The 17,952-nt window shown below is 34.3% G+C and overlaps 1 protein-coding gene across 1 annotated transcript; it reads left to right on the top strand.

The window, feature by feature from the left end:
• Nucleotides 1-2,014: 2,014 nt before the first annotated feature.
• Nucleotides 2,015-3,578, top strand: LOC131181360 (uncharacterized). Its single transcript, XM_058149412.1, has 2 exons — nt 2,015-2,021; nt 2,890-3,578. Exons 1-2 carry the CDS (start codon nt 2,015-2,017, stop codon nt 3,576-3,578), a joined length of 696 nt encoding a protein of 231 aa, XP_058005395.1.
• The last annotated feature ends 14,374 nt before the right edge of the window (nt 3,579-17,952 follow it).

Below are 17,952 nucleotides of genomic sequence, written 5' to 3'. Positions count from 1 at the left end.
GATCAGATGGTATTTGTTTCTTTTAAACTAGATCAGCCTCAATTTGAACAAATTGAGGCTGATTTATTCTTTTCAACACTCTTAATAACTTGTTCTTCTTCTTCCACTGGATCTTGGAAATCCTGCCACATAGGGTAAGTATAGTCAGGCTGTTGTTTGGGTAAAAGCATCCAAGAGGGAAACTTTTAGAAGGAGAAATGAGACAAAAAAATTTTAGAAAAATTTATGGAAGAGTTTACCATGAAAATAAGTAAGATAATTATTATTAATATTTAATCTTAATTTATACAATTTATATTTAAATATCACATATAACAGGATACAGACCGTAAAGATTTAGTCTGAATAAAGTTGATGGACCAACATATCATAATTATAAAATTACCATAATACAAAATTTAAAATAAATTCGTGAAACAAGAAAATATCTTCTTTAAATATAGTTTCATCATGGAATTTGAATCATGCTGAAGAGAGAATCAGAGACGTCTGATTGTTGAAATTAAAGTTTAAGTAGATATTACTGGCTCAAAATGCAAATGAGTGGATTGTCACCCTTTTTTTATGGCAAATTAAGTCATTTTCTTTAATGAGTGGATAGTCACCGTTTTTTTATGGCAAATTAAGTCATTTTCTTTAATGAGGGAGTATTAAAAATAATTTCTGAAGATAAATTTTAAAAGTTTCCCTTGAATTTTATGGATCGTAATAATAATGTTTTTTAATTTAAAAATATAACATAAAATCATTTAAATTTTAAAATTTTAAACAGTAAAAATCATTTAATATTTAATAATTAATTTATCTAATATAGAGTGATGATGATGTAAATAATTCTTTCTTTTCCATGTGATAGCGACTATAATTTTTTTTCATAAATTAACAATGAAAGAATATTAGAAATATGAGATAATGAAGTACTACTTATATAGAAAAGCTGATTAGAGGAACTTTAATGAAAAAAAAAAACGAAAATTTTGGTATTGATTTAAGTTTTTTGTTCACAGTTCAAAAGGATGCATGGTATTCTTTATTGCATCATGAAACGAATGATTGCAATTTCAAGCACGCATATGAAAGTTGCCCCCACGCTATCTTCTTGTCTTAGTGGTTGTAGCAGCTATATGTGCTGCCAAAAGGACCTTCCAGTTGTAGACAGGCAGATGCCTAACTGCATTATTTTGATCGAAACTTTAGCATCCACAAATAGGTTATCATCTATATATCTCCTACTTCTAGATTTGGCAATATCCAAAATAGATTTACTTGTGCATCAAACTTACCGCACTAATTATAAGTTTCGTGGGTAGGTAATAAGATATAGAGATTAATTATCTTTAATTTTCACGATTATGGATGCCAATTTTATGAGAATTTTGATAGCTCAATGCTGGGAGATCCAAGTTTAGGAGAGTTTGGTGTGTGATACATGAATATGATCCCTTTTTACCATGCAAGTACGCAATATGTGCCCATTTCACTTCATTTATGCAAGATTCTATGTCCCCAGCGTATGGTCTCACTGGGACAGAACATTAAGGGACGTAGCGGATATTACCTATATTGACGATTACTTTACCTGTTCTGCTTTTCTTGCAAGCGACAGGCTTTACTAATTACCCTATAGTTAAAGAAGTTATGAAGCAGGAGGAATACACAGTGCCTGATTTTGTGTCTGAAGAATGGGATATGTTGAGATTAATTAATTTCATGAATCATTCCATGACACCGACTTAAATGACTACTTATTTGTAACTTTTGACAAATTTTTTACTCTAAGGCCCCTAGAGAATTATTTTGTTCTAAGTGAATAATATTCCTCAGAATAAAAACATTATTATTCCAAATAAACAAATCATGCCAAAATGGAATGCCAAAAAAAGGGCTTTAGGTTGACCATTTGGGCTACCCAGCTTTTTTGCTCTGCTTTAATTAAACTGTCCTTTTATTGACTGTTTTGTTTAATTTAGTTGTCTATTGCCAACATAAAGAAAAGGGCAAATTAATTTATTTAATGGCAGGTATATATATATATATATATATATATATATATATATATATATATATATATATATATGCTGGTTTTGGTTTTGCTTCGAGAATTTTCACTACAGTACGTATTTTCTTGTTTTTGGTTTTTGAATTATTAATTCAAGAACAGAAAGTCTCAAAAGAAAGATAAGGCTGGTATATTTAAATATTATTAGTAGATACAATCAAAGAAATCTCTCAATTCTCTTGTTCTTGATCTTTCTTTATAGTGGCTCCGATGGAATGCATTCTACGGACACATGATTCCTTGAATGTTCTTAATGGAGAAACTCTAAAGCCAGCGTGATCAGCTAATCAATTCATTGGGATCCTCTCAATAGCATGTTGAATTCAACTTTTACATTGGCCAATTAAGAGGATAGTGTAGTATTATTTTATCTGTTGCATTATGTCTAGTTAATTCAGTTGTCTTGCTTTTTACAGTACAGTAGAGGGGCAAACATTGATTCTGATGAATAAATCGCTAGATGGATAAAACCTGTCAAAGCGGCCTTATATGCTACATCTAAGGTTGCAAGATGGCCTCTCATGTATTACCCACAAGAGTGCAACATGAAATTATGGATATCTTTTAAAGTACTTGAAAGGGTTGAAGGAACATTTATATTTAAGAACATATTTTTATGTATCTATAGTATCACTTCAATTGCATAATCATCAAACCCCTTGAAATACGTCCCATCTTTTACCTTTTGATCCTGTGTCCTCAACCCACAAGAGTGACCCTAAACAAAAAGCTTCCCCTATAAATACGAGGACTGCATGTATGACCAAGAATTTAAAAGTGATTCCAAAATGCTTGATGTTATTGCCATTTTTGTTGGGTCATTTGGAAAGAACGTTATAGGGATATATTTGATCACTGTCAACCTGATCCTTTGCAAACTAGCAATCGTATTGCAGTTCTTCTGAATGAGAACTTCCAGCTGGAGGAAGTCAGTCAAGTCGTTGCTCAGAGCACGCAGCAAATTCAAAATCATGTTAGTTGGGTCCCTCCTCCCCAAGGAGTCTTGAAGTTTAATACAGATATTGCTTGGCAAGCGGATAAAAATCTTGCTGCAATAGCTGTTGTGGTAAGGAACTTTTGTGGAAAGATAATAGATGGTGGTGCCAAGCAATTTAGGTGTGACTCTCCTTTGGCAGGTGAAGCTTTTACTGCATTGGAAGCAATGAAGCTAGCAAAAGATATAGGTGCTCAGTCCTTCATTGGGCAATCTGACTCAAAAGTAGTGATTTCAGCTCTGAATGAAAGTGGTGCTAGTCCCCCGTGGGAAATTAAATCCATTATTTTGGCTATTAAAGCCATTGTTGTCTTTGTTCCTCCTATAGCTTTTGTTCATGTTAAGAGACTTGCAAATAGAGCTGCTGATTATATTGCAAAACTATGCTCTAGGGGTTCTCTTCCTTGTAACAGGTTGTTTTATTTACCCTGTGAGCTTATTCCTATGCATGTAATGATGCCCAGGGGGCTTCTGCTTGATTCTGCAATTCTATGGCATTTAAAAAAAAAAAAAGATTCTCCATGAAAGGACCATCCTCTTCCTTTCTTCTAACAAAAATTAAATTAAAGGGAAACTAATTATCATAGAAGTAGATATTGAATGCCGAATAAATCATATCAAAAAGTTTTAAGATCTAATCCGATTTTTCTAAGTACAAAAAGATCTATGTAACAGGGTATAAGAAAACCCACCTTAAGGATAACATCAAAATTCACGGACTTACCATCGAGAGAAATTTCAAAACTTGACAGTTGAGCTACCAATAGTTGATACTTAATTATATAAGTATAGCTTGCACTATCATAGTTTACATAATTCGTTGGTATATCTTCATGCATTCGGTGGCCAACCACTTATAGCTAGGCCTTGTGATTCAATGCCTCAACTAGTAGGCTTTTAGTCACTGGAATCCAATGAAGGTAGACTAGAAATTTATGCATAGTTTGTTAGAATTAGGTGTGATTGTGTCATAGGCAGGAGAAATACATGAAAAATGGTTGAATAAACAGGCATAAATAAAAAAGAGTTTAGCACAACAGCTAGATGATTATGTTAGTTAAAATTCAAAGACAAATTTGCACCACCAACCAAGTTGAAAATTGGAAATACATCTTCACCAACGAACAAAAATCTTGCACGCTGTCTCTCACCTCCTTTTCCCTGTAAACGAGACGAGACTTTCAAATCTCATTTGGTCCAAATACTAGCACAAAAGTTAACCACATATTTCTTTTATTTTTTTCTTTTTTGAAATCTTTTTTATTGCATTGAAAGTGTAAGACCTATATGAGTCAATGAAAGCCTCTTAATTAAGACGTAGGTTCCAGGAGAGTTAAGAGGGTGAAGAGTGAAGAGTAGTGAAAACGTAGGACTTGAATTATATACCAAGTCAGGCCAACAGAGATGCAGAAGGTTCAGTGATAAAAGAAAAAAGATACGAACAGTTAGTTCATGTGCTGCAAAATGGTGGCTAGTGTCAACTTTGCAGAGGACAAGCTTGGATTGTGGTTGCAGAACTCTCCTCAGGCTCACGACTGCCGATGCATGTGAATTGCTTAATCTGATCCACCCACAGGTACTGCATCTGCATGTGTCAACTTTTGGCAGAACTTCAAATAGTTCGATCATGCCCATATATGTGTGTGTTTTATAATTAATGTATACTTTTTTTAAATAAAGGTAAAGGGAGAATTCACAAATATCATATTATTGAATTACTCATAAATAATTATATTTAATTCAAGAAAATTTTATCAGTTCATCATACTTAAAACATAAAACATATATGATAAGAATGATTTTATGTAAAATACGTAAAACCTACATATTTATTTATAATGAATCAAATTTAAATAATTTTTTATTTAATTTCAGATGGGTAATCCAATGTATATAATTTAAGCAGTTGATTCCAAAATAGACTGCAAATATTACTAATGTAGTAATGTCCCAGCAGTCCTCCTGGTTTCCCAATGGTGCTGGATTTTAGAGGAATCCATTTCTAATCAAACATGAGCATTTAGCAGCCTCACTGCTAAGATTAGTGACCCGCTTTATAATGGGAAAGTGGAATATATTCCATATTCGTTTTGTTGGGTAAGTAAATGAAATTGTGGAGATGCTAATATTTGGGATTAGTAGTTTAATTTGATTAATTAGTAGGTTTGGCGGGGAATTTAATACCTGAATCACTAAAAATAAATTTTATGTTACAAAACTAGGAATATGCCCATTAAATGAACCCTCAAAAAGCGAGAGATGCTTAGTATTGATTTGTGTGATATCAGAACCCAGAAATCCCCTTCGGTTTTGGAGCTGAAAATGCTCAAATATAAGCGAAATTCGACCAACAAATGGTAAATTTCAGTGTTCAATGAACTAGCCATGGCCCATTGCTGGTCAGCTAATTAATTAATTGGGTCACATTGAGCTTAGCAAGCCGAAGGCGCACTAAAGCCAACTTGTCTTTATGGAAAAAAACCATGGCTTGGTCATATTTTAATATTAATGGAAAAATCAAATTAAATCAATTTAATTTAATTTTATTATTTATTATCATTTAAAAAAAAATTATTTTTTCAATTCTGTTAAATTCAATAAAATAAATAAATTAATTGAATTAAATGAAAATAACATATTACATTGTTCAGATTTGTTTATAAATATTTAAACATTTAATAAGTCTTTTATTTGCTGCCTCACTTCAATCCTAGTCGACTGCCCCTACCCACTCAAACGTGGAGCCCCCTCAAATTCTCACCTTGGCTCTATCCCTCTCTCTCTCACCTCACTTCTCAATATTCTTTTGCCTCACACTTTGACTTTGAGTTTTCTTTTGTATCTTAATTTCTCGACTGGCAATTGCTTATCGTTATTGTCCTTGGGTTTGCTGTGCGCTGTAACCTTGCTCACCTCAACACCTTCACTATTGCCATACATGCACTCATCAGTCACTGTTTTACCATTTCTATGGTTTGACTAGCATGGCACCATCCTTTTGATGGTGCGGAAGCATGGGGTTGGGCAATCAGATAATTTTTAAAATTATTAACATCCTACGTTTCATGCAACTTATGCAACAATTTTCATTTCCATGTTAACTATTAAAATGCCAAACTATATGTTACAACTCTTGTAACATAAATTTTAGCCTATTTTGCTTTTAGCAAACTTAAAAAGAGAATTCCCAAACTAGGTTAAGGATTTCTTATTTGAATAGGCGTAAAATCACATTCAACCTCCAATTCAGGAAGCTTAAACCACCAAATGTCGATCCTCATGTCCGTCCAGATGAACAAGCAATCAAGACAAATCAACCCTTGAGCTGAAACCCTCTTGGTGCACTCCTTAAGCTTTGGCCAAGCTGGCAACAAGAGAATAAATTATTTTTGCTTTTTTAGATAATTAGGGAAACAATTTCTCCAATTTCAATTCAAGAGTTAAACTTTTAAGGTCTCTTGAATTCTTAGAAGAAAAGAGTTAGTCTATGGTGTTTGACTTGAGAGAAAAGATGAAGAGAAAAAGGAAGCAACTTTCTTTCTTTTTTAAAAAAAAAAAAAAAAAATCCCCAAATGAATATGGATGATGGCTTTTATACTTTAAAGATTTCCATATTTCTAAAGTGGACAGAATTCTCTAAACTTTAGATATTTCTAACTCTTAAAGATAGTTAGTGGAGATTAGTTGTCTCTCACTAATAAGATGACCTTTACAAGTGTTATCTCCACATCTAATCAATTATATGAGTTGTTACTGTAATGCCCCAACTTTAGGTAGTCCGTACATTCTACTATTCCGGTGACTAACGTTTGTTCGAACAGTCAGAATGTTTAGAACTAGACTTAAACTAAAGTGAGGAGCCATAAATAACCTAAATAATGACTACGAAAAATTAAAGAGAAATTAAAAAAAAGAAATGCAAGAGGTTAAATGAGCCGAAGCTCCGGCGATGGGTGATCCTAATGGGAATCGACTGTGAATACAGTTGTTAACTCTAGACCCGTGAGGAACCCTGTGAAATAATTATTTGAGATGTAATTGAAGGAATTTATGAGGTTTAGATGACAATAAAATGCCAAGAAAATACGAAAAAATTTATGTCAATCGATAAATACAATTATAACTCGATGAACACAACAAAGGGCATTTTGGTCATTTCACCCTCAAAGATGATTTTTGATCAATATGTCCATTTAATCAAGTGAGAACTATGTAATAAAATATGAAGAAATATTGATAAAAAATTTAATTAGAAATGAGTAAAAGAAAGAAAAAAAAAGAAACTAAAAACAAATTAAATTAAATTATAATTATGACATGTGCATGATGTCATAATGATGCAATTAAAATTTTTTAACCAATTAACATAAGACAACCACTTATAAAAGGATAAAAGAAAATAAATAAAAACAAAATTTGCTTCATCTTCTACCTCCCATCATCCTTGGCAGAAACTCCATTAGAGAGAGAGAGCTCCTCCATTTTTCTTCATGCTAGCTTAAATTCCTAGCATATTTCACCACAAAACCTATAAACTCCAACACAAAAATTAGTAATTAGGCCTTGAAGAAGTGTTTGGTAGCTAAGAAATTGAAGGAAAGTGAAGTTTAGGCAAAGTCACAATTGGGGCAAGAGAGGTTAGTGCAAATACTCACTCACTTCTCTCTTTACTCTTTGTTAGGAAATTGATTTGAGTTAGAATTTATTGAAAAATGAAATAAAACATACATGTAGGACCATGCATGAATTTCGGTAGCCATGAGTAAGGGGAGTATTTGATGATTTTATTTGAATTAAAATTGCTTAGTGATGGTCTTTGATAAGCATATATGGATTTGAACTTTAATTTCCATGTGTGGTAGGGAATTAAGACATTGGAAGTTAGGGTTTTAAACCAAAAATTGGGGGTTTGTTAAATTGTTGTTGAATTGATGTTATTAAGGTCAATTAATGACTATTTGATGTGGTTTGACCTTAAAATAGAGTTAGCTGTGGAATTGAAATGCTCAAAGGAGAAGTGCTCCTTTGTGCTAAAATTCTAGACTTTGAGTCCAGTAGGTTTGGGTAGCCATAAGTAAAGTTGTATAGCTTCAATTGGTGTGAGGCTAATCGGAGGTGAAACTAGGGACATAATGCCACATTTCTCATGAAGAGACCCTGCCCAGAAACTAAACACAAAGTAACTTAAATTGGCTTGACTCTGGGTAACTACATACTGGACTTGGAAAAATAACCATATAAACAGTAAATGTTCAAATGGCCATAACTTACTCTAGGGAGGTCAGAATGATCTGATTCTTGAACCATTGGAAAGGTAAGACATAGTAGAACATTTTTCATTAAGAATAGAAATCCTAATTCTGACCTTAACCTAGTCAAATCGCTAACCAAAGTTAGCTTAACAAAACTACCAGAATCAAAACTACCTAGAAAATTCTGGACATTGACTAACCCAACCAATTAAGGTAAAAATACCATAAATTGGGCTACAAAACTCCAAATTGAGTGATTCAAAAAGGGATTTAAAGTTAAGACCTTAAGGAATAACTTTGATGAAGAGAGGTTGGCCAAATTTCTACTGCAGATTAGCCTAATGTAACAGCGAACTTAGGTTACAAAAACTGAAATTTTTGAAATGCGCCTAGGAGTGTCACACCCTACTCCTCGTAAGATGTAACATGTTCCCGTAGTACACCTAATGAATTACCGTACTTCACCTACCGGTAACCCATTAAATATACTACAAGGGATTTTTAAAACAATTTTCGTTCATTATGGAATTGGTGGGTAAAATTTTTTTTCAATTATTAAAAACCTTTATTTAAAGTCCAAACACAAATCAAATTTTTGGATATTTAAAATCTCCGCAATTTTTACAAAAATTTCGGCAGAGTGCCGTCTGTATTTTGAGAAAACAGTTCTTCAAAACCTGAAAATAAAAACACTTCCAATATATTACTCAATCACAACTTCATTTGCAACCACCAAACTTCAAATCAACAACCCTGGCAACACTTCAACTCAAAATCCAAATTTCAAATCAAAAATTAATTACTCAAAACATTTCATAAACTCATGCACATTGCATTTTAAATATTTAATTTACATTCACTATTTAATTTACAAACACAAAATCTCAAAAATAATATTATTACAATTTTATCTGTACAACTGCTCAAACTACAGAGATACATATGCATACTATCATATTTACATCAAACTAAACTACCAGGGTATAGACAATACCCGTACAGAATTTCTTCAACCGTGCTCCTCTCTGACTGTAGCAGCTCACTCTACTGCTATGTCCTTTTCTCTATCTGTGACAGCAAGTTGAAGCTATCGCTGAGTATAAAGATACTCAGTGGTACACAATAAAACATAAAATGTATAATTTAAAACATTCATGAACAATTCATAATTCAAATATTTCACAATCATATTTCAAATTTTCAAATCACATTTATAACAAATCATAATTTTCAAAGCTTAACACAACACAACTTTGATCAAATAATTCAATAAAGATAGTGTTGCCAATCAATAACACAACTTAGGCTATGACACAAAATTTTCGAACAATGCTGCGTTGTACACCACGACAAAGCAATCTACAACCTCACTAATCAAAATCAATGAGGAAGGTGGCTAGCTAGCTAATGAGTATTCATTCAATCTACAACCTCAACTGGTAAACCAGAGAGGGAGGAAAATAATCGATCTCATCCCATAAATGGAGGAGGAATAATAAGGCACTGTCATGCTAAGTGTGAATCTAAAATCAGTTTCAAACATTTTATTCAAATGATTTCTGAGAAATCTAATAAATTTCCAAAGTCATAATTTCATTCACAAGATGGCAACACAATTCATAATTAACTTCAAATTTTCATAAATCACACTAAATCAAATTTTCAATGACAAAAGGTTCAAATAAGGTTTATTGTGCACAAACCTGACGTGAGTCGTGGAAGAGGGTGATCCTTTAGTCGATCAATCTATTGAGGCTGAGGTGCAAGGGGATGCCCTAGGCCTACAAAATGTCGATGGTTCAAGACACCGGCCCTTGCGATCTGCGCGATTTCTGCTCGATTCTCTCGTGAGATGGCTGCAATATTTTAACAAATGGCTGGTAATGTACCTACTCAAGTCCCAATACAGACACCAGTGGTACAACCACAGTCTCCTACTAGGCAGTATGACAAATTGATGAAGTATGGGGCTACAGAGTTTAAGGGGACAGTAGATCCTCTAGAAGCTGAACAATGGTTAGAGAGGATGGATAGGGTGTTCAAGAAGCTACATTGTACAGAGGAGCCCAGATTTGAATACTTAGTGTCCTTACTACAGGGGGATGCTTATGACTAGTGGAAAACCATTCCCCACAGTCTAGTAGAACCTGCAGTGCTAACATGGAATGACTTTCTCAGGGAATTCAGACAGAAATATGTCCCTGATGCTTATGTAGACCAGAAGTTATAAGAATTCCTAAGTCTGAAACAGGGGAACAGATCAGTGGCTGAGTATGAAAGGGAATTTTCTCGCCTTAGCCATTATGTAGTGAGTCTACTCTCTACCAGCAGGGAGAGATGCAGAGGTTTGAAACTAGCTTGAAGCCCAATATCAGATTACAAGTAGTCGACTTCAAACACACTAACTTCTCTGAACTTGTTTCTCAAGCCCTAGAGTTGGAAAGAATTGAGTTTGAAGCCGCTCCTGAGAAAAAGAGATTAGAGAAGACAGAGAAAGAGGGAAAATCTGTAGAACAGAGTTCCAGTGGTCCTACTGGAAAGAGGAAGAACTATGAGGGACACAGCAGAGGTGGCAAGAAGTGCAGTAGGGAAGACATTCGGGATGAAACCTCCTCTATCAGTCACAGAGTAGGAGGGTCCTACCATTCACGCCAATGTGAAAATTGTGGAAGATATCATGGTGGGATATTCTATCAGGCTATTTGAGCCTTTTATATCTGTGGATGCACAGGACACATTGCCAAGGGCGCACCGATGAGTCGTAGAGTTGGACCACCTCCTACTACTGCAGAAGGGTCAGTCCAGAGCCCTGTCACTAGAAGTTCACAACCACCCAGCAGAGGTAGAGGCAGGGGTAGAGGTAGCCCAGCAGGCAGCCAAGGTACAATGAAACATTCAGAGCAAGATAGTGCTCCGGTTAGAGTCTATGCAATAAGACAGAGGGAAGAGGCCGAGACATCTAACGTTGTGGTTGGTACCATCTCAACTTTTAACCAAGATGTGTTTGTGTTATTTGATCCGGGTTCTACCCATTCTTATGTGAGTGCTAGCATCATTGATTGCATTGCTGTTCCATGTACAAAAATGGACTTTGAGGTCCTAGTAACAAGTCCGCTAGGACAGGAGGTCAGGGAAATAAATTTTGATGCATTAGTGATTAGTCCTTTAGGATAGGGATTGTGATAATAAGTGAAATTAGTTTTGGAAGAGTTTATCGGCGAAAAGTATTTCCTGACACACCATAAATTATAAAGCTAATTGGCGAGCCTATTTAATGTAAAGCAAGAGGACGTAAAAGTAAGTTCTGATAATAGAATTGCTCTAGATGAAGGCAGAGATGTTACTGTTAGTAATTGTTAATGGATATTGTAATCAGAATAAGTTCGGATATCAGTGAATTCGAAAAGGACAAAGGATAGGAAAGTTTGATCTATTGGGATGTATTGTAGTAACTATGCAATGTTCTTGATTGCTTATACTGTAAACTGCGGATTATAGTACTAACTTGAGATTATTGTGTAGAGCTACGTACTACCTGATAGTACACTTAGATGAGGATAGTTGCCAACGGCATCTGTTTTTTTATAGTTATGCCAGGACATAATTTAATTGTTAAAAATAAGTTTGAAAATCCTACTTAGGGATCTAAAACTCAAAAGTTAGAATATCGAAAGGTTATAGTTCGGTACAAAAGAAAGTAAGTTATAAAATATTGACAGATAAAAAGAGTTATGGAAGTAGAGATTTGAATAGTTGATTCATATATAACAAAGAAATATTACGAATGTGAGGAAGACTATGGACCAGAATGGTCAGAGGACCAATGACTGATGAATGATTCTAACATGACCTCAAGGGTCATTCAAGAAGCAACGTGAACCAAAATATTAGACAGCATAATAGTAAGAGGAGATTGGTGTTATCCAAACAAATTAAACATTGTATTAGATTATTAAAAGTCTTATACAAATTTGAGAAAAAAAAAAGATTATACGATCATATAGAAAGGAGAAAATAAACGTATGACTATTGTAAGATGGCTATTGGGTAAAATTTCGAGACGAAATTTATTTTAAGGGGGGAGAATTGTAACACCCCTAAGTTTGGTAGTGCGTTCTACTGTTCCGGTGACCAGTGTTGTCCGGACAGCTAGGATGCCTAGAACTACACTTCAATATGAGTGAGAAGACATAAAATAATGAAATACAAGAAAAGAAAATACAAGAAAAACAAAGGAAAAATAATAGCAAAGAAATGTGATCAAGTTAAGTGAGCCGGGAACCCTAGCGATGGGTGACCGCACCGGGAAGTCACGGCGTGGACCGTTGACTGGCCCTGGATTGCGGGAAACCCTGGAAAATATTTTTAGGACTTAAATAGACCCTTATTGAAGAATAAATCTTATTAGAAAGATCAAAGAAAAATTAAATAATTAGTACAAAGAAAAGTGAGAAATCGAAAAACAGACAAAACCCGGTGTTACCGAAAAATCAGGAATGCAACCCGAATAGGGGCATTATGGTCATTTGACATCCCAAATTGTCTTTTGACCTAAATGTCCATTAAAAATAAATAATATTACACTTAGAAAATAAAATGAAAAATTAATTTGGTGGTACCTAAAGTAAATAACAAGAATTAAGGGTTTAATGTGGAATAAGTGAGAATTTAACATATTATATGATTAATTGAGTGAGTGGGCCACTAAAGGAATAAAATAAAAACATAATGGGGCAGGTGTATACCTAATATACAATCTGCAAACTCATTTCTTCAAGGTTCCTCATCCATGCCGAATTGAAGAACCAAGAAAACCTCCATTGCCGTTTTCATTCAAGCTTCATCTAACCCCTCACTTCACTTCTAAACACTTAGGTTCCTTCATTAAAGATTGTCTACACATCATAAGGAAGAGCTTGATACCAAAATCAAGAAGTTTAATCAAGGTTTGGCAAGTTCCAACCATAAGGTAAGTTTGTATTTTGGAAGATTGCTTTGTTAAACTTTGTGTTCATGTTATGGGTGTTGGTTTTGTGAAGAAAATTTTCAAGTTTGAAGAGTTATTGAGATGTCCATTTTGGACAGCCATGGAGTTATGTATTTGATGAAATAATTGTGCATATATTTGATGAGAAATTATGTTGGTTATGGTGATTTAATGTCCTAGTAAATTATTCCATATGTATATGGTGAATTTTGCACTTGGGATGGAAATTGATGAATTGTATGATACTTTGGCATTGAGGAACATTTTCGGCAGCCTTGGAACTCTTGGATAAATGTATGTGTTCATGAAGGTATTGGCAGAATATTGACATTGAGGATTGATGGATATGTATATAGCGTGATTGTGTAAAGTGTATGTAAGAATTTGTAATGTTAGGTGTATATGTGATTGTACTTAGACTTTGTAAATGTGAGTTTTAATTGGTGTATTAAGGATGTTTGTAATCTGCCCAAAGTGATGTTAATGTAAAGTGGAATATGGTTTTGGTAATGAACCAAAACAGAATTGGTAAGGGAAGTGGACATATAGTAATGTAAGTGTGTAATTGAGGTATGTTTAAGCAAGGTAATTAAGGGCAGTATGCATTTTAGCCTATAACTTTAAATGTGTAACCTCAATGGGTATGAGACCAATTGGAGGTGAAACTAGGCACAAAATGTGCCAACTTTCATTGAGAAAGCATACCAAAATTCTGCTTGCAAGGTGACATGAAAAATGACCAATTCGGATTAAGTGCAAGTGAGGCCTGAAAACTGACCATTTGGGCAGCAGTTAGTGTTTAGGCCATAACTCACTCAAAACAGGTTCAATTGACCTGAAATTTTAACCATGAATAGTTAAGACCCATACCTACAAGTCTTATGAAGACACCAAAGCCCAGAAATGACCAGAAGTAAGTCAAACAGCTTGCACAAGTTCGGGTTCAAAAACTGGCCGAACCAAAGTTGACCAAATTGACCTAAAATGACCTAATTTGATGCCATTTGACCAGCAATAGTAAAATGACCATAACTTGGTCTACATAACTTAGAATGACCTGAAATTTTGCCCCATGTGCAATAAGACATAGATCTACAAGTTTGTAGTTTTGATCGAAACTCGAAAACCGAGGGAACTAGGTCGTCCGGCTAGGTCAAACTAGTATCCCGGAATCCAGCAAGTTGCATTAAAATGCACTAAACAAGGAAATGAGTTTGGTAAAACGTACCAACCCTAAAACCCTATCGAATGTGACATATTAATGATACAAAAACCTAATTTACCTAAAACGCATCGAAGGACGGTATATTAGGTGATTAAGCAAATAATAGCCTTCAGTGAATTACTTATCGAACATTATTGTTAGAGACAATTTAATTTAGTACTGAAACACTTCAAATTGTGTTTCTCAGTTACCAAAGACTCAGGAAAAGGGAAGGAAACACTGAGTCCAGATCAGAGACACCATCGGAGGTTTGTGCACAACTAGTTTTCAACTGATTTTACTCTGAATAAGATTTCATATGATTAATTGTATGTTATTGATTTAAATTGTGTTTGTGCACAATAGTATTTCTTTTGAATTTTTCAATTGAAATGAATTATGACTATTTGTACATTATTGTTTTAAATTGTGGAAATGTGTTTGAATGGATATTTATTGCTTGAAAAGCATTGTAAATGATTTGATGGATACTATTGATTGAAAAGTACTGTAAATGGTTTTTGTGGAAATTAAAGATAATTATGAATTGTGTTGCCATTTTGTGAATGAAATTATAACTTTGGAAATTTATTGGATTCTCACGAATCATTTGAATAAAATATTTGGAATTGATTTTATGTTCACACTTAGCATGACAGTATCATATCATTCCTTCTCCATTTATGGGGTTGTGATCGTTTATTTTCCTTCTCCAGTTATGGAGTCGTGATCGTTTATTGTTCTCCCTCTCTGGTTTACCAGTTGAGGTGATCGGATGAGTACTCATTATATAGCTAGCTCCCTTCCTCATTGATTTCGATAAGTGGGGTTGTGATTGCTTTATCGTGGTGTACAACGCGGCATTGATCAGAAATTCGTGTCATGGCTTAAGTTGTGAATGAATTGGCAACACTGTATTCTTAAATTATTCAACTAAATTGTGTTGTTATGCGATTTGATAATTTGTGAAATGAAGTTTAAATTCTTATTGACATTTACTGTCTTTTGAATTTAACTATGTTTTGATTACTGAGATTTATTGTGATATTGTGTTAAATTCCTTATGACAGTATTGTCTTGAATTTAACTATGGTTTTTAAATATCCACTATTTATTTGAATTATGAATTGTGATTTAAATTTGTATTTGGTTAATGTTGTGCACCACTGAGACATTGTCTCGTGATAGCTTTATTCTTTGTCGCAGTGTAGGCAGACAGACAGAGCGTGAGAATAATTTGCTAGTACCTCCAGCGAGAGACTACCGGGTATAATGAGTATACCAATATTTTGTATTTTGTAATGTAATGTATGTTCACTGTATGTACATATTGTTGTTGGTTTTGAGCAGTTGTAAATAAAAATTGTACATTGAAGTTGTAAAATAATTATGAGTTTTTTTGGCTTGTAAAAATTATATTATATTTCTTTTACCTCAGTCTTTGAAAAAAATCACTGTGGATTTGAGTTGAGATTTGGAAATCTATTGAAGTGCTTTTTACAGGTTTTCTGAAGAACTGTTTTATCCAAAATACAGATGGCACTCTGCCAAAATTTTTACAGAAATTCCAAATAATCCAAACGAGTTGGCAGTTTCACTTCAGTTCACAAAAGTTTTTAACACCTGTAAATAGTGCTCACCACTGTAAAAGAAGTAAGAAAAGTTTTTAAAATCCCTTGTAGTATATTTAATGGGTTATCAGTAGACGGAGTTGGTAATTCATTAGGTATACTACGGGATCATGTTATGCCTTACAGAGGGGTAGGGTGTGACATCCAATTCTTCAAGGAGGAAGGCAGGTCGGTAAAAAGCCCACAATGGGGTTTCGCCTGGAAGAACCAATACTCGTTGTCCTTTCGACGAGTTAGCCTATGCGATTCGTGAACACCTTAGTCAGTAGGTGGAGCCCTTAGCTCGGCATAGGCCTCGAAGGCTACTAAGATCCGCTCTGGTCCGGGTGAACTTGGGCGATGCACACTTGGTGATATTTTAAAACTTCTTTAAAGAAGTCGTCAAGAGGGAACCGCAGCCCGGCTTTTAACTGTTCTTCATGCACCATGATCATATCGTTCCTGTAACACCCTCCCGGTAGCAACTCCGTACATTCTACTGTTCCGGTGACCGGTGTCGGTCCGGATAGCTAGAACGTCCGAAAAAATATTTAAACTAAAGTCAGGAACCATAATTAACTCAAATATTAATAAGAAAAATTTAGTAAAAATTTTAGAAATAAAATACAACCAAGTTAAATGAGTCGGTGCCCAAGCGATGGGTAACCTAGTAAGAAGTTGCGGTTCTCGCAACTAGGAGCCCTAGACCCGGGTAAAAATTCATAAAATAATTTTTGGGACTCCAAAGAAGGGTCATTGAGGTTCCTATGGCATTAGAATGCCAAGAAAATATTTAGAAAAATTTTTCAATCGGTACAGACAATTTTGACCCATTAAGCCAAATGGAGGGCATTTTGGTCATTTCGCCTTCAGAGGTGATTTTTGGACGACTTGTCCAGTTGAGTAAATAATTATTATAACATAAAATGTGAATAAATATTGCTAAAAATTAAATTGAAAATAAGTAGAGAAGTAAAGAATAGAAAATGAGATAAAAGGCTCATTTATGACATATGATGATGTCATTTAAAAGCTTCTACCAATCACATTTAAACAATTATTTAATTAATTAATAAAAAGAGATAATTGAGACCAAAAAAAAATTAAAAGCAACAGCAGCCATCTTCATCTTCCCCAACCAGCCGAAACCTTGCTTAGCACCAAACTTCCATTAGCACCTTCAAAAGCTTCATTTCTCTCTTTGTTTCACTAGAAATCCTCCTACTCCTTTCACTAAAATTCATCCTTGCACCTTGCATAACCTTTTGACAGCCAATAAAAGGAAAGGAAGTGAAGTTTAAGCTTGGAAAAATCTGCCCTACAAGAGGTTAGTGCACCTATATACCTAAAACCCTTTATTTCCATGTTAGGGACTTGAATTTAGTATGAAATTGTAAATTAAATGGATTAAAACTCATGTGTATATATACCATGAATTTCGGCCCTAAGGAAGGAATGAGTTTGATTGTTTTAATAGACTTAGAATGAATTAGAGATTATGTTTAAAGTGTATATACACATATATAATGAATGAAAGTGTGTATCTAAGGTGTATGGGTGAATTGAAATGGGAAATTAGGGTTTTGGAAGTGAAAACTTGACTTGGCTTATGAAATGATTAGTGAACATTCTAATGGTCAATTAGTGACCATTTAAGGTAAGTTGACCATAATTTGGAGTGAGCTAATGCATGGCAAATTGAAATGGGAAGGCTGCCTAGAGACAGCAGCAATGAGGCTGTGAGTCCAGCCTGTTTGGACTGCCATACCTTTGGCTGTGTAGGTCCATTTGGTGTTTGGCCAATTGGACATGAAACTAGACTTATAATGGCACAATTTTTCTGAAG

Source organism: Hevea brasiliensis, chromosome 7, assembly GCF_030052815.1.
Source record: "Hevea brasiliensis isolate MT/VB/25A 57/8 chromosome 7, ASM3005281v1, whole genome shotgun sequence".
Taxonomy (NCBI): Eukaryota; Viridiplantae; Streptophyta; class Magnoliopsida; order Malpighiales; family Euphorbiaceae; genus Hevea; species Hevea brasiliensis.
This window is presented reverse-complemented; position numbering and strand designations above follow the sequence as displayed.